General features: G+C 45.3%; 1 protein-coding gene across 7 annotated transcripts in view; it reads left to right on the top strand.

The window, feature by feature from the left end:
* The window catches only part of mink1 (misshapen-like kinase 1), a 32,466-nt gene extending 18,755 nt beyond the window's left edge, over positions 1-13,711 (top strand). For 2 of the 7 annotated variants that reach the window (XM_017460061.3, XM_047151747.2), the window contains 21 exons: positions 1,119-1,226; positions 1,776-1,862; positions 2,404-2,589; positions 3,049-3,219; positions 3,706-3,972; positions 4,082-4,161; positions 4,379-4,482; positions 4,759-4,853; positions 5,079-5,102; positions 5,404-5,552; positions 5,738-5,858; positions 5,959-6,075; positions 6,197-6,308; positions 6,545-6,700; positions 6,857-7,000; positions 7,097-7,231; positions 7,401-7,501; positions 7,645-7,794; positions 8,260-8,419; positions 8,738-8,877; positions 9,046-13,711. In XM_017460061.3, the coding sequence (XP_017315550.1) occupies positions 1,119-1,226; positions 1,776-1,862; positions 2,404-2,589; positions 3,049-3,219; positions 3,706-3,972; positions 4,082-4,161; positions 4,379-4,482; positions 4,759-4,853; positions 5,079-5,102; positions 5,404-5,552; positions 5,738-5,858; positions 5,959-6,075; positions 6,197-6,308; positions 6,545-6,700; positions 6,857-7,000; positions 7,097-7,231; positions 7,401-7,501; positions 7,645-7,794; positions 8,260-8,419; positions 8,738-8,877; positions 9,046-9,129 (2,691 nt within the window). In that variant the 3' untranslated portion in view covers positions 9,130-13,711. The remainder of the gene's footprint in view (positions 1-1,118; positions 1,227-1,775; positions 1,863-2,403; positions 2,590-3,048; positions 3,220-3,705; positions 3,973-4,081; positions 4,162-4,378; positions 4,483-4,758; positions 4,854-5,078; positions 5,103-5,403; positions 5,553-5,737; positions 5,859-5,958; positions 6,076-6,196; positions 6,309-6,544; positions 6,701-6,856; positions 7,001-7,096; positions 7,232-7,400; positions 7,502-7,644; positions 7,795-8,259; positions 8,420-8,737; positions 8,878-9,045) is intronic. The other 5 variants (XM_017460065.3, XM_017460062.3, XM_017460064.3 and 2 more) reach the window with 5 other exon arrangements.
* Positions 13,712-14,106: the final 395 nt, after the last annotated feature.

Here is a 14,106-nt window from a genome sequence, read left to right as displayed (position 1 = left end):
ATGTTTTCAGTCCTCATTCTTTTTTTTTTTCTTTTTTTTTTTTTGTGCACGAATGCCCTAGGGTTAGCTGGATAGCAGGTTTATCTTGTAACCAGCAGGTTATATTAAAGTAATTATAAACGAAGGGCTTGGATTAAGATTGAGTGGCTATTTTTTTTTTAAGCAGAATTTATTCATATTTTTATTTATTTATATTTTCTGCTGCAGTAGAATAAAGTGGATGGGAAGGGTTTTTTATTTTCTTTTCCCTGTGAGAGAGAGAGAGAAAGAAAGGGAGAGAGCGCTGACATCAGATTGCTGCCCAGTAATCGACCACAACGAAAGAGAGATGCCGTGGGTCTGTAATGCAATAAGTTGTCATTAGTCGATATATTTATCTTCCGTCTTTGTAAACAGGCGCGAGCGAGCGAGCGAGGAAGGGATTAGAGAGACGAAGAAAAGGGGATGATGGAGGCACTTTTTTTTTTTTTTTTTTTAATGGAGCATGTCTGCTTAGTCAGCCCTGGGTTACGGTCGCTTCTTTCCAGTTAAACGAACATTTTATCACCGTCACCAATACCTCCCAAAAAATAACAAATAAAGCGCAATAATAATTCATAGACTTTATGCAGCGTTCGCATATACGAGTACACTATGTTGTGCATGTTCATGTGTGTTTGCGTGTGCGGTTTGTTTGCCGCTCATGTAAATAAATCGCCGCGCGTATATGAGAAGGCCGCAAGATCCGATCCGAGCCGTGGCGTGTGGGACGCGGTCCCTGCGTCTGCTGCTCGGGTGTAATTATAGTTATTAGGATGTAGCAGGTAGAAACGGATGCCAGATATGGATGGATATATTCACAGTGTGGAGCAGCTGGGAGAGATCCACCACTGCAGCGATGGTGACTCATCAGCGTCCCTTCGTCACCTACCCCTCTCACGTCTCTCTCTCTCTCTCTCTCTCTCACACTTTCTGTCTCTTTCTCGCTTCTATCTCACGCTCTCTGTATCTCACTGTGTTGAATTCACCCTTTCCATAACTTCCTGTTTATTTATTTTTTAACACCAGTGGGATTTATTATTTCACATAGATGTTTGAAAGTAATGCACTCTCGCTCTCTCTCACTCTCTCTCTCTCAGCAACAGAGGAAGGAGCGCGAGATGGTGAGGCAGCAGGAGAAGGCTCCTCACCGGAGACTTGACGATATGAGGCGGGAGGAGGACCGCAGGATGGCAGAGAGAGAGCAGGTAGCCAATCCCCACTCGAGGAGCGCCGCGCCTCCGCCAATAGCGGCGGAGCGTGGGCACCCGCTCCGATCCTGGATGGAATGCCTGTGAATTGGTTGCCATGGGAGCAGGCTCTCAGTGCAGTTTTGACTGCGTGTGTGTGTGTGGGCGAGCCGTGTGCCGCCCCACATTCAGTAGAATTCAAAGTGGCAGAGACGTAAAAGACCAATCAGCAAGAATGAATGTGTTTTAGATTCTCTTTAGAGACGTGCTGAGATTTATTCAGTGTTTTACACACACACACATGCATACACAGTGTCTAAAGCACCCTCACATCGCTGTTTACATTATTAGATGCAAATAAGGCAGGCCACAAATGACACATTCGTATTCAGACTTTGTGTGTACATACACACACACACCAGTTAAAGCAGAAGGAGCCTTTTCCGCCCCTGGAGGATTCCCCCCCCAATGTATTTCCATTCTTCCTCCTTTTCAGCTTGTTCTCGTCTCCGTTCCTCTCTCCCTCCTTTTCTCTCTCTCGCTCTCTCTCTCTTTTTCGCTCTGTAGGAGTTTATAAGGCATAAGCTGGAGGAAGAGCAGAGACAGTTAGAAATCCTTCAGCAGCAGCTTCTCCAGGAGCAGGCCTTGCTCATGGTAACACTGTCCTCTCTTTAACTCTTCCTCTTGAACACCACACCCCCCTTCACTTCCCTTCCCTTCCCTCACTTCTGCTACTTCTCTCCTCTTCTGGTGAGCTCTTCTGGGTTGATGCGTCTCGTATGGGTTTCCTAACGGACTGCGGTTTAATACCGTCCCTCAGGGGTGGGTGGGGGGGGTGTTAATGCAGGACTCGCACCTCTAGATCACTGGAAAAGATGGTTCAAATTCGCGTTACGTACGTTTTGTTACAGAGCGGCTTAAATCGCGTAAAAGAGACACGAGGAACTGGAGAACTCAGGGAGTACCGAATTTACCCAGTTATAGGGGGAAAAAACCGTGCAGTGGGTGTCTGTCTGGAAACGAGACACATCAGCAGTTTTGGAAGAGGACAGTGTGTGAGTGTGTGCAGTGCGATTATTATTTGTATGTGTGTCCTTTTTTCCCCTCTCTATGTGTCGGCCAAGAAGTGTTGAAAAAAAAATTGTGACCCCTGAATTTTATTTATTCTTCTTTAAAATGGTGTGTGTGTGTGTAGGAGTATAAGAGGAAGCAGCTGGAGGAGCAGAGGCAGTCGGAGAGGCTACAGCGGCAGCTGCAGCAGGAGCATGCTTACCTCGTCTCCCTGCAACAGCAGCAGCAGCAGCAGCAGCAACAGGAGAAGAAACCGCTTTATCATTACAGCAAGAACCTGGATAACAATAAGCCTGCCTGGGCCAGAGAGGTCCACACACACACACTACACTACACTACATATGTACAGTAATGCTGTGGGACATTAATAAGGCGTTAAATTCTCACTTTGTCATGTTCCCGAGACACCAAAGCACTGAAACTGGAGACTCCTTCCCAGAACGTTAACTAAAATAAGCGTTCTCCCGACAGAACCCGCAGCACAAGGCCCTGTCGCAAGTTGTTACTATAGAAACCGTAACCCATATAAACCTGTGACCTGCCTCTGCGCTCCTAACAGAGCCACTGTTGTAGAAAATCAATCACCACCTTCTGACCAATCAGATTGGAGCATTCAGAATCACAGCAAAATTATGTGCATTCAGACCCCTACAGAGAGACTCTTAAAAAAGGGCTTAAAATACACTCATTTTTATTAATTTAATAATAATAATAATCGCATGCTGTATACATATGTACGTGTATATCTCGCTCTCTCTGTATCTCTCAGGTGGAGGAGCGGAGTAAACTAAACCGACAGGGCTCCCCTAAAATCTGCACCACTGTCTCCGATACCAACATCCAGTCCCGCTCCGACTCAGTCAGCCAATCGGGAGGCGTGCAGGCCGCGCAGACCCCGCCCATGCAGAGACCTGTCGAACCCCAAGGTGGCCAGGGCAAGGTGTGTGGAAACGGTGTCTTCTTTTACCTTAATTGCCGATTTATTAATCAGACTGTTCGTGTGTTTCTGTGCACTCGGTATCGGAGTTGAATTAGCGAATTGCATAGCAGCGTTGAGTCGTATGGGATGCGTTGTGATATTGAGCGTGAGCGTGAGAGTGAGTGTAGGTGGCCATCGGCTCTCCTGTCCAAAAAACATTCTGCTTTCACTTCTCTGCTCTCTGTTTCCCTTCAGTGACTGTATCCTTCTCTCTTTCCTTTCTGTTTTTTCCCACCTCCTCCGCTCGCCACGGGGAATTCCTTTCTCCTCCCTCCTCGGGTCGGGAATTTGCGGAAACCTTCCCGTGCTTTTCCTGACCTCCCTTGCACGACTCTCGCTTTTAACCTCAAACTCCTGCTCCGCCTTTCTCCTCCATCCCTGTGAACTTTGCGTTGCCCCGCCTCCTTCTCTCCGGGTCTCCTCGCTGTCCTCAATGCATCGGCGCAGTTCCAGATGGCACACTTGGTGCCTCTGAAGCCGTACGCCGCGCCCGTGCCGCGCTCCCAGTCCCTCTGCGATCAGCCCACTAAGACCATGTCGGCCTTCCCCACCCAGGACCCCTCCCCCACCCCGACGCCCCGCCCACTGCACTCCCGCGAGCTCGTTCGTCAGAACTCGGACCCCACGTCTGAGAGCCCTGCCCCTCAGCAGCGCCCGACGAGGGACGACCATGGCCCATGGATCCGCCTCCCCGAGATCGAACAGCCTCCGAAGGTAACCTGGATGTCATTTTGAGTGCTTTATTTATTTATATATTTTTTTATTTTTACGGAAATTTGCGTATATTTTTAAATATTAATTTTTTTAAATTTTTTTTTTGTAGATTCCTCAGAGAACCGCTTCGATAGCTACCGCTCTGAACACTAACCTGTCCTCTGGCATCAGACACCCAGTACGAGCCAGGTAACGCATCTCTCTCTCACACACACACGCATCCATGTAATTCTCATTCACACGCCTCAGACTCGGCTGTAAACCTTCCAGCGCATTCCGCAGACGTCAATCACGTGTCTACGATTGAGATCAGTTCAGCTACTCTTCTTGATTTGTCCTTAGTACTTTTAACCGTTGCTCGTTAGCGTAAGCGGAGTTTGTTGATTTTAGCTTTTGTGCATGTCAGCAATCCAGATCTGAGTCGCAATGACCGCTGGGAACGAGGAGACAGCACGAGCCTCATGTCCAACCTGCCTCAAACCGGCTCCCTCGAGAGACACCGCATCCTCAGTGAGTCGTGTGTGTGTTGTGTAGTGTAGTGTTGGCGGTGATGTCTTCTTTATTACTTGGTATTGTAAATAAGGAAGTAAACACCATCTTACGCAGATTGTCAAGGGCAGTACTAAATTGGGGGGGGGAGTCTTATACAATTTACACCGATCATCCTGTTGAAAAGTTTACACCCCTCCCTCCCTCCCCCCCCTCCCTCCCTCCCTCTCTCCCCGGATCTTAACGTGTATCGTGTTTTCTTTTCGAGTGTCAAGCGTCGTGTCTCGTGATTTTCAGGTTCGTCTAAAATGGACTCGTCTCCCGTCCTCTCTCGCGATGGACGACACAAACCTGGAGAATCCCGCACCTCTTCCAGACCTAGCAGACCAGCGGTAACACACACACACACATCCACGCACAGACGCATGCACACAGGCACAAAAGTGCAGCTCAACACAGGCATGCAGTCTGTAAAAACATTCTCACACAACTTTGCTAAAAACTTTTTTTTTTTTCTTCTGCTATGTAAACTATTTTTAAAAAGATTTCCTTCTGTTTCAATACTAACCCATAATCTTCTTCTTCACTTTGTGCTTCGCATCCTCCTTGATCCTCAGAGCTATAAGAGAGCAATAGGAGAGGTCAGTACTGGTGTGTGTGTGTGCACGTGTGTGAGACATTGAGGGTGAAAAATCTTCATCCGGGTTCGGGTTAACACGTCTCTGATAAGCGCTCGTACTGGAAAAATCTCTGGTCTCTGATTGGTTTTCGTGTATTTGCATCGACAGGGCAGAGAGGAGCACAGGGAATGAGAAATAAGACGTAGAAAAAGATTTGTTTGCACGTGTGGTGTTTTGTTGCCCCCTCCCCCAAGAGCTTAGAACCTAGTTTTTTGCACCACAAGTATTTTGGTTAATTAACGCCGTTCTCCGTGTGTATCAGGACCACGGGCTGTACTCAAAGGAGCGTGCCGAGGAGCAGCCCCGTCCTCCGGTGAAGGCCAACGACTACTCGTCGTCCTCAGAGAGCAGCGAGAGCAGCGAGGAGAGCGAGAACGGAGAGGGACATGAAGAGGAGAGTCCCACTGACCGGTACGCTTACAAGGAGGGATGTGTACAAAAAATATATATATTTTTTTAATTGTGTAAATGCTTAAAAAGTTCTCCTTTGACCTCATTGAGGGTCAACACTTAATTAACCTTAAATAAGCTTATAACACCAAGGGGTCACGAGGTATGGAGGGGTGTCCTTCATGTGGTGTCTGTGTTTCCGTTAGCCCGCGAGACCCGGACTCGGACTCCGTGAACACCATGGTGGTCCACGAGGAAGAGGAAGGCGAGGGAGGAGACGAAGAGCGGGCTGGAGGTTACGGTGATCAGACCATGCTCGTTCAGAGGGTGAGATGAAATACTCCTGTGTGGAATTGATTTTATTTTATCCAGTAGGTAAATTGCTCTAATGTGTTTGTGTGTGTGCGCACGCGCGTGCGTGTTTCAGACTCCAGAGAAGCGTAATCATAACGGATACACCAACTTGCCTGATGTGGTTCAGCCGTCCCACTCCCCCACTGACTCCGCCTCCCACTCCTCTCCCGGCAAAGACTCCACCTATGACGTAAGACCTTTTTCCCCCACCTCTAATGTAACTCCAGTGCAAAACTGACGCATGCTAAATCTGTAAATATTATCTGCAGCCGAACTGACCGCGTGCGTTAACATTACTGTACCGATTTCAGTATCAGTCCAGAGGTTTGGTCAAGGCTTCTGGGAAATCCTCCTTCACTACCTTCGTGGATCTCGGAATGTACCAGCCGTCGGGGGGGACAGGGGAGCCCGTGTCAGTGGGAGGTGAGTCACGACCCTAATCTGACGTGAAAGAGAGGGAGCTGGTTACCAAAAGCTCTAACTTTTTTTTTTTTTTTTTTTTTTGCTTTGCTTTTTTTTTCTCCCGACTCGTACCAGCCTGAAAAGAATCTGTAACCTAAAAAGCTGATCCAGTATTCTACTAGTGGTGATGGGATATTGTTGTAAAAATGTCCTTGACTACAGCCTGTGTGTGTGTGTGTGTGTGTGTGTGTGTGTAGGTCTGAGTTCTCGGTTTGACCAGCTGAAGTTGGAGGTGCGAAAAGGCTCCATGGTCAACGTGAACCCCACAAACACTCGCCCCGTCAGTGACACGCCCGAAATCCGCAAATACAAGAAGAGGTTTAACTCCGAGATTCTCTGTGCTGCGCTCTGGGGTATGGAGTGTGTGTGTGTGTGTGTGTGTGTGTGAGCGAGAGAGAGGGATAAGACTGCATGTGTATGTATTTTAAGATGTAAACTTGCTAGTTGACTCGCAAAGGAGTCTTGATTTGTGCATGTATCACCTTATGATTGAGTGTGTGTGTGTGCAGGTGTAAACCTGCTGGTCGGAACTGAGAACGGACTGAAGCTGTTGGACCGCAGTGGGCAGGGCAAAGTGTACCCGCTCATCAATTCCCGCAGGTTCCAGCAGATGGACGTGCTCGAGGGACTTAACCTGCTCATCACCATATCAGGTTTTTACGTGCTCACAGGCTCGGGGGTTGGGGGGGGATAAATCACTGGTGTTGCCTTAACTCCCTACCCCCACCCCCTCGCTTTCTCTCCGTTAGGGAAAAAGAATAAGGTACGGGTGTATTACCTGGCCTGGCTGAGGAATAAGATCCTCCATAACGACCCAGAGGTGGAGAAGAAGCAGGGCTGGACCACTGTAGGGGAAATGGAGGGCTGTGTGCACTACAAAGTGGGTGAGTGCGCAGTGTGGAGTGGGAACACTTTTAGACTCGCTCGGTTTGGGGCTGGGTTTGTGTCGTAACAGTAAACGTTTACGTTCGTTTCACACGCTGATGTTTTTAATCATCGTGATTCGTTTCGATAGCTGACAGATGAATATTTCTCGTGTGTGTGTGATTTTAGTGAAGTACGAGCGAATTAAGTTCTTGGTAATCGCTCTGAAGAATGCGGTGGAGGTGTATGCCTGGGCCCCCAAACCCTACCACAAATTCATGGCCTTCAAGGTAAAAAAAAAACACATTTCACTAACACACTCCGTGCTTCACTAACAAGCTTGTCTTATTTTTGATTAGGCAACCTAACCTTGCCCCACTGCCCCCCTCCCCATTCTTTCTCTCTCTCTCTCTCTCTCTCTGCATCTATCTAGTCTTTTACTGACCTGCCTCACAGACCTCAGCTGGTTGACCTGACTGTGGAAGAAGGCCAGAGGTTAAAGGTTATCTACGGCTCCAGCGCCGGCTTCCACGCCATCGACGTCGATTCCGGAAACAACTACGACATCTACGTTCCTGTCCACGTGAGTCGCCGAGAAGCGCAGGAGATGACCGGAACGCTGTTGTTTGCAGATGGACGAACTTTACATGATTTGTGCACTCTGGTGCCACCTGGTGGTTGAGAGCCTGAACAATCTAGTAGCAGTGCAGCTTTTCTTTTTCTTTCTTTTTTTCCTTTTAAAAACATTAAATGCAACTATAAACGGATAAAAAGCAGACTGTGTAGAAATAGTATATTAGAAGAAGGATTTTGCAGGATTTGCACTGTTAGAGGAACCTAGTCAGCTTTGTAATAGTAATGGTAACAGTAACTCGCTTTCGCATCGTCCCATCATTGATTATTTTCCTACAACAGCACACCCCCTTACTTAGTCACTTCGCAATCAGAAATCAACATGAGGACAGTTTTTGTTTTCTAAATTAGATGGCGCTAAAAGTGTGTGTGTGTGTGTGTGTGTGTGTGTGTGTGTGTGTGTGTGTGTGTGTAGATCCAGTCTCAGGTGACTCCACACGCCATCGTCTTCCTGCCCAGCTCTGATGGAATGGAGATGCTGCTGTGTTACGAGGATGAGGGAGTGTACGTCAACACCTACGGCCGCATCATTAAAGACGTGGTGCTGCAGTGGGGAGAGATGCCCACCTCTGTCGGTATGACACACACACACACACACACACACACACACACACACACACACACACTTCCATGCAGTCATGACCACAGCTGCTCATGTTGTACCAGGACAAATGTGTATATTTAGGAGGAAAGTGACAAACAGGCGAGAAACCTAATTTTAGCGATGTTGATATCTGATGAATGTGAAATCATTACGTGGTGAGACTGTAGCACAGATATAACAAATATAGTGTTAATGATTGCATTTGTCTCTTTTTTTTTTTTCTCTCTGTGTGTGTGTGTGTGTGTGTGTGTGTGTGTGTGTGTGTGTGTGTGTCTGTGTGTGTGTGCAGCTCATATCTGTTCCAATCAGATCATGGGCTGGGGCGAGAAGGCTATAGAGATCCGCTCGGTGGAGACGGGTCACCTGGACGGGGTGTTCATGCACAAGAGAGCTCAGAGACTCAAGTTTCTGTGCGAGAGGAACGACAAGGTCCGAGCTACACCACAACCTTTCACATGTAGAGAGCACCTGATTGTTCATTTAATAAACAGCACCATCTAAAGGAACTGCCCCCCCCCCCTCTCTTTCCCCTCCCCCTCCTCCCCCCTCTCTCTCTCTCTTTCTCTCTCTCTCGGTCTCCCTCCCTCCCTCTCTCAGGTGTTCTTTGCGTCGGTGAGGTCTGGAGGAAGCAGTCAGGTCTACTTCATGACCCTGAACAGAAACTGCATAATGAATTGGTGATAATGATAGAGCAGCCATATGATCACTGTTCCCTCCACTCTTTCTCTCTGTCTCTCTCTCGCACTCTATATATATATATATATATATATATATATATATATATATATATATATATATATATATGTATATATGTATATATGTGTATATATATATGTGTATGTATATGTGTGTGTGTGTGTGTGTGTGTGTTTTTCTCTCTCTCTCTCTCTCTCTCTCTCTCTCTCTCTCTCTTTCTTTCTCACACATACACACACTGTAAATAGATACAGTGCCCACACGCTTTTGTTCACACACACGCACAGCACTTCCTCACATACACACAACTCCCAGAAACACGTGTGTGTGTGTGCACACACTCATGCTCCGAACAGTCATTAGCAGAAATGGTTGTCCTCTTTTTTGGGGGTGATGATGTAAATGTATATGTGTGTGTTATGATGCGCGCGGATGCCAAATCGCTTCGCTTCCTTTTCAGCACCAGAACGAAATCGTTCTCTTTACCGACTTTTATTAGATCGCCGGATTTCAGAGTCCGCTTTTTTTGTTTGTTTGTTTTTTGTTTTGTTTTTTGCGACGAGCGTTGTTTCATTTCATTTCTACATTCCAACTTTACCACCACTGAAGAGAAGAGAGGAAGAAGCAGCAGCAGTGTGTGAAGCTGATCCAGCCGCCGCCGCCAGTGTTGGTGGTGCTGGTGGTGGTTGTCTCCGCCCCCTGCTGCTCTCGGGGTGGTACTGCAGCATCTGTAATTTTCCATTCTCACACTGTACTTGTAATTCAGTAGCCTAGTCGTTTAACCTAAAGGATTTCTTTAAAAAAAAAAAATCTCTGTGATTTTTATTATTTATGTTTGAACTAGCAGAACATTTAGAGTAACGTTTGAGGAGCTCTCACAATAACGGTTATCGTATTTCGAGCTCGTCTGCCTTTTTTTCTTTTTCTTTTCATTTTTCCCTTCGGCTCTGTAGACCGGAAATTGGACAGGATTCTTCAGTCGTTTATAGTCGACACTTTTAAGAATCCGGATCATGCTTTTTCCGCTCGTACGGCACAGAAGTGCGACCGATATTACAAGCGCTCTCTCTGTCTCTGATTTAGCCTTGGAGATGCTTTTTTTTTTTTTTTTTTTTTTCTTTCTTTATTTCACGCGCTCTCTTTCTCTCTCTTCATATTTTTTTTTTGTCTGAAGTTCCAGTATATTTCGGGCTGTTTGATATTCTCTGTATGTATAGGTATTTGGTATTATTCCTACTTTAATAATCTCTTGCTGTTCTATTGCAATACGTGCTGTAATTGTGCTGTTCTCGTTCAAAGTTGTCACGAAGGGAGTTCCTCTTTAACCAGTCGGATTATGAGGTCAGGGAGAAGTAGTTTTTGAGTATTTTTAATTTTTTTTTTTTTTTGGGAAGCAGAAATGCATGCTTCATTTCTGGGCGAAATTAAATCGATCGAGCAATTAGCTTACGGTATCATGCAGTCGTCAACGGTGGCAACATTAAACTGGAGCTGGACCCATTGGTACGGTGATACCTGAAAACTCCTGAATCCTTTTCTGTGTTTTCGGCTACAGCAGCCATTAGAACGAATGTACATTTTAAAGAAAAAGACAAAAGGCAATTCACTGAAGGGGAAAGGACGTGGGATGGGAAAGACTTCCCATCAGGACTTCGACCTATGAATTCGAGAGCCGATAAAATACAAGACGGCAGGGCCGTGTTCTTCATTTGGTAAAAGGCTCCATGGAGTCGGAGTCGTCTCGTCCACCAACATACCCTAATGTTGTTTGGGTTTTTTTTTTTTTGCAAAAAAAAAATCGTGCTCATTTAGGCGGCTAAATGTCTGTTCACATGCAACAAGATTTTATCACGTGCAGGAAGCACGCTGGGACGAGTGAATGGCTTTCGCTCGAGACAGAACGTGCTTTGTTAATCATGTTTTTCCAGCACTCACTTGATTTAAAAAAAAAAAAAACCCAGGCTTTCGTTTTTCATGTTTTGTTTAGGGCGGCTGCTTCCTTTTCAGCACGAACAGACTTATTGTTTGATGGCGCTCACAAATATTAGATGCATTTCTGCTGCCAAAAATGGCTCCCTGGTGTGACATACAGCCTTATTTGAAAATATATACATGTATAAAAACTCTTCGATTTGGAGTGCATGGGATATGAGCAGTGAATCATCATTTTCTTTGGTGGAAAAAAAAAAAATTTGGACTCCTTTTTTATTATTATTATTATTTCACTTTTATTAGTTAGCGAGACGTGTTTTTTTTTAAAGTTTTTAAACCGTGACTTTGGCTTGGATTTGCGTGCGTGTACGAGTGTGAGACTGTACTATAACCTATACACAGTGTGGTCCAAAGCAATAGCAGTGTGACTGGCGAGCTCGAGCGGGCTCTTCTCTTCAAGCCGCGAGCGTGCGGTGTGTTGCCTGCAGCTCTGCAATACTAGCAAATCACCACAACAATCACAACTCCTCCTCCTCCTCCTCCTCCTCCTCCTTCTTCTTCTTCTTCTTCTTCTTCTTTTCCCCCTTTCCCTTTGCGCTAGCATAGCCTACTGTGGATCCGAAACCTTTTTGTTTACAAATCTTTAGGGTATATATATACGATTCCGTTCTATTTGTATAGCGCTTTTAACAGTAGACATTGTCATAATGTACAGAAATCCGGATGTAGATTTAGATCCCCGATGAGCAAACTAGAGGCGAGAGTGGCGAGGAAGAAACTTTGAGAGACCCGTTCTCTTCTGGGTGACAAACGATAGTGAGATTATTATTATTATTATTATTATTATTATTACTATTAAGAGTCCTGGGATGAGCATGGGACAGTCTTTATGATTACAGCAGCAGTAGATCTACAGTATCCGTAAGCGAGGGTTCTGTATAGCTTTTGTTTGTCACAGAAAGTGTATAATTAATCATTAATACCAGAAAGATGCCTATATAAAACGTTTGATAGTTTAATATGAGAGAATCACGATTGTAACATGCATATTAAAGCACTTTTATCTCGTCTTTACTAACGGCTGAGCGACGAAGACACAATTAGTTATATATATATATATATATATATATATATATATATATATATATATATATATATATATATGAAATAACTGACAACAGTGTTAAATGAGCGAGTAGCTTTCGACACATCCTGTTGTGTCTTTAGGAAACGTTTCATGGTGAAGTGAATCGTGCAGGATGTAGCTGATCGGTCAGGTAGGTTTAGCGTCTGAACAAAACTCCACGTAGCTGAACACTGGAACGTTGTGAGAGCAGCCATCTTGGACGAATTCGGATTAAACATGCGGTTAAGCTGAAGAAAAAATAGGATTTTACAACGTCGTCCGTATGGAAATGAAACCGTGTCGGTTTATTGATGATTATTGATTTGCAGCAAATGGGTATTTCCGGAAAGTGCAGGATAGTCATTATTCAGACGCTCCGGGGTTTCGTGACCGCAGAGACGAACGCACGATCAAACAAACTCCGCAGTATCGGAGGTGTTGAACAGAGTGGTTCGAAATTACCGCAGATTTGGGCCGAGACGCGTCGTCACGGCGCGCGTTCGGTCAAAGCGCTGTTCGATTCACGTGCGTCGAATACGAGTACGGCGAAAAGGTCCCGTTTACCAACAGACGTCACCACGAAAGGCCGTACAGAACAATTTGATACGATTTTTTTTTTAAAAGCACAAAAAACCTGCAGTGAGATCAATCACTAAAAATAAAACCCCCAAAACGGCAAAATCCTGTTCGGACGGATCAGTTGTTGGCGATGTTAGCTTGTCTAAAGCAGCAAACATTGGAAACCGAGCATGACGGCTGATCGATTACATTTTGTAGGACTTTGATTTTTTTTTTCTACCCCCCCCCCAACTTGTAGACAAATATCCTACTCTTTAAATGTTCTGTTACTCGTGCGCTCGTTACCCCGTGAACCCTTTTTTTGTTTCATCCTCGTACACACTCGTCCAGTTTCCACGTAGCTTATTAACGTTACCCCATTTGAACTGCCATGTTTACCGTTATAGCAGTGCCTTGGAGCCGGGGTGTGCGTGTGTCTTAGCAAAGGATGCTGTAATGTAATATATATTTTTAATTTGATTTCATTCTTTTGATTAATATTGCCCCCACACACACACGCGCAAACACACACACACACTCCAATTGCATAAATAGTTCAGGGAAGAAGTAGAAAAAAGAAATAGTGAAGCCAGTGCAATCAGAGATGCATCTCATGTCAAGAAAGTGCACTTAAACTGACGATAAGTTCAGGCCCAAAAGCCATTGCGTTCGGAAAGTTCCTTTCCCCAGAATTAAAGCATCACACACCAGGTTGAGAGCGGGTTGTTGGCGGGGAATCCTTCGGCTGGTAAAGTCTGATTACCCACAATAATTTGAGATTCGAAGAGAAAATTACATTTGATACAAACTGTTTAAATTTTTTTTTTTAATTATTATTTTTTTTAGACTTTTCAGTATCATGGCATAGTGATCAGTGTGAGAAGATACAGGGAGCAGCTCAGAGTAAATAAGCTCTGCTGTACATTGTCCGTTGGGTCGTCATTTTTTTTTTTTAAATGAGCTCGAAGTTTTGCACACACACCACACCACGAGAAACAATGTTCCTCGTCTTTCTTTCTCACCGTCGTTATCCAATTCCAATTAAAAGATTTCTTTCGTCCGACTCAAATGAAGATTGAAAAATGAAACGGCTCTCACCTAGTTTTATCATCATCCTGTATCTGTATGCAATCATTGAACCCCCCTCTCTCTCTCTCTCTCTCTCTCTCTCTCTCTCTCTCTCTCACTCTCTCATATATTTGTGAGCTTTAAGTTCCCGACCCCTGGCTGTAGAGGTTTGGGTTGCCATGGTGAGGATTCGCTTCCATGCATCGTGATGTAGCGAATCCCCCGTCGTCCCACACACACAAGCTCCAAAGTCTCGTCTCAATCGCTTTCGTTCAAAT

This window comes from Ictalurus punctatus, chromosome 28 (assembly GCF_001660625.3).
Source record: "Ictalurus punctatus breed USDA103 chromosome 28, Coco_2.0, whole genome shotgun sequence".
In the NCBI taxonomy this organism is placed as follows: Eukaryota; Metazoa; Chordata; class Actinopteri; order Siluriformes; family Ictaluridae; genus Ictalurus; species Ictalurus punctatus.
Note: the sequence above shows the minus strand (reverse complement) of the source record. Positions and strands in the feature narration are given on the sequence as shown.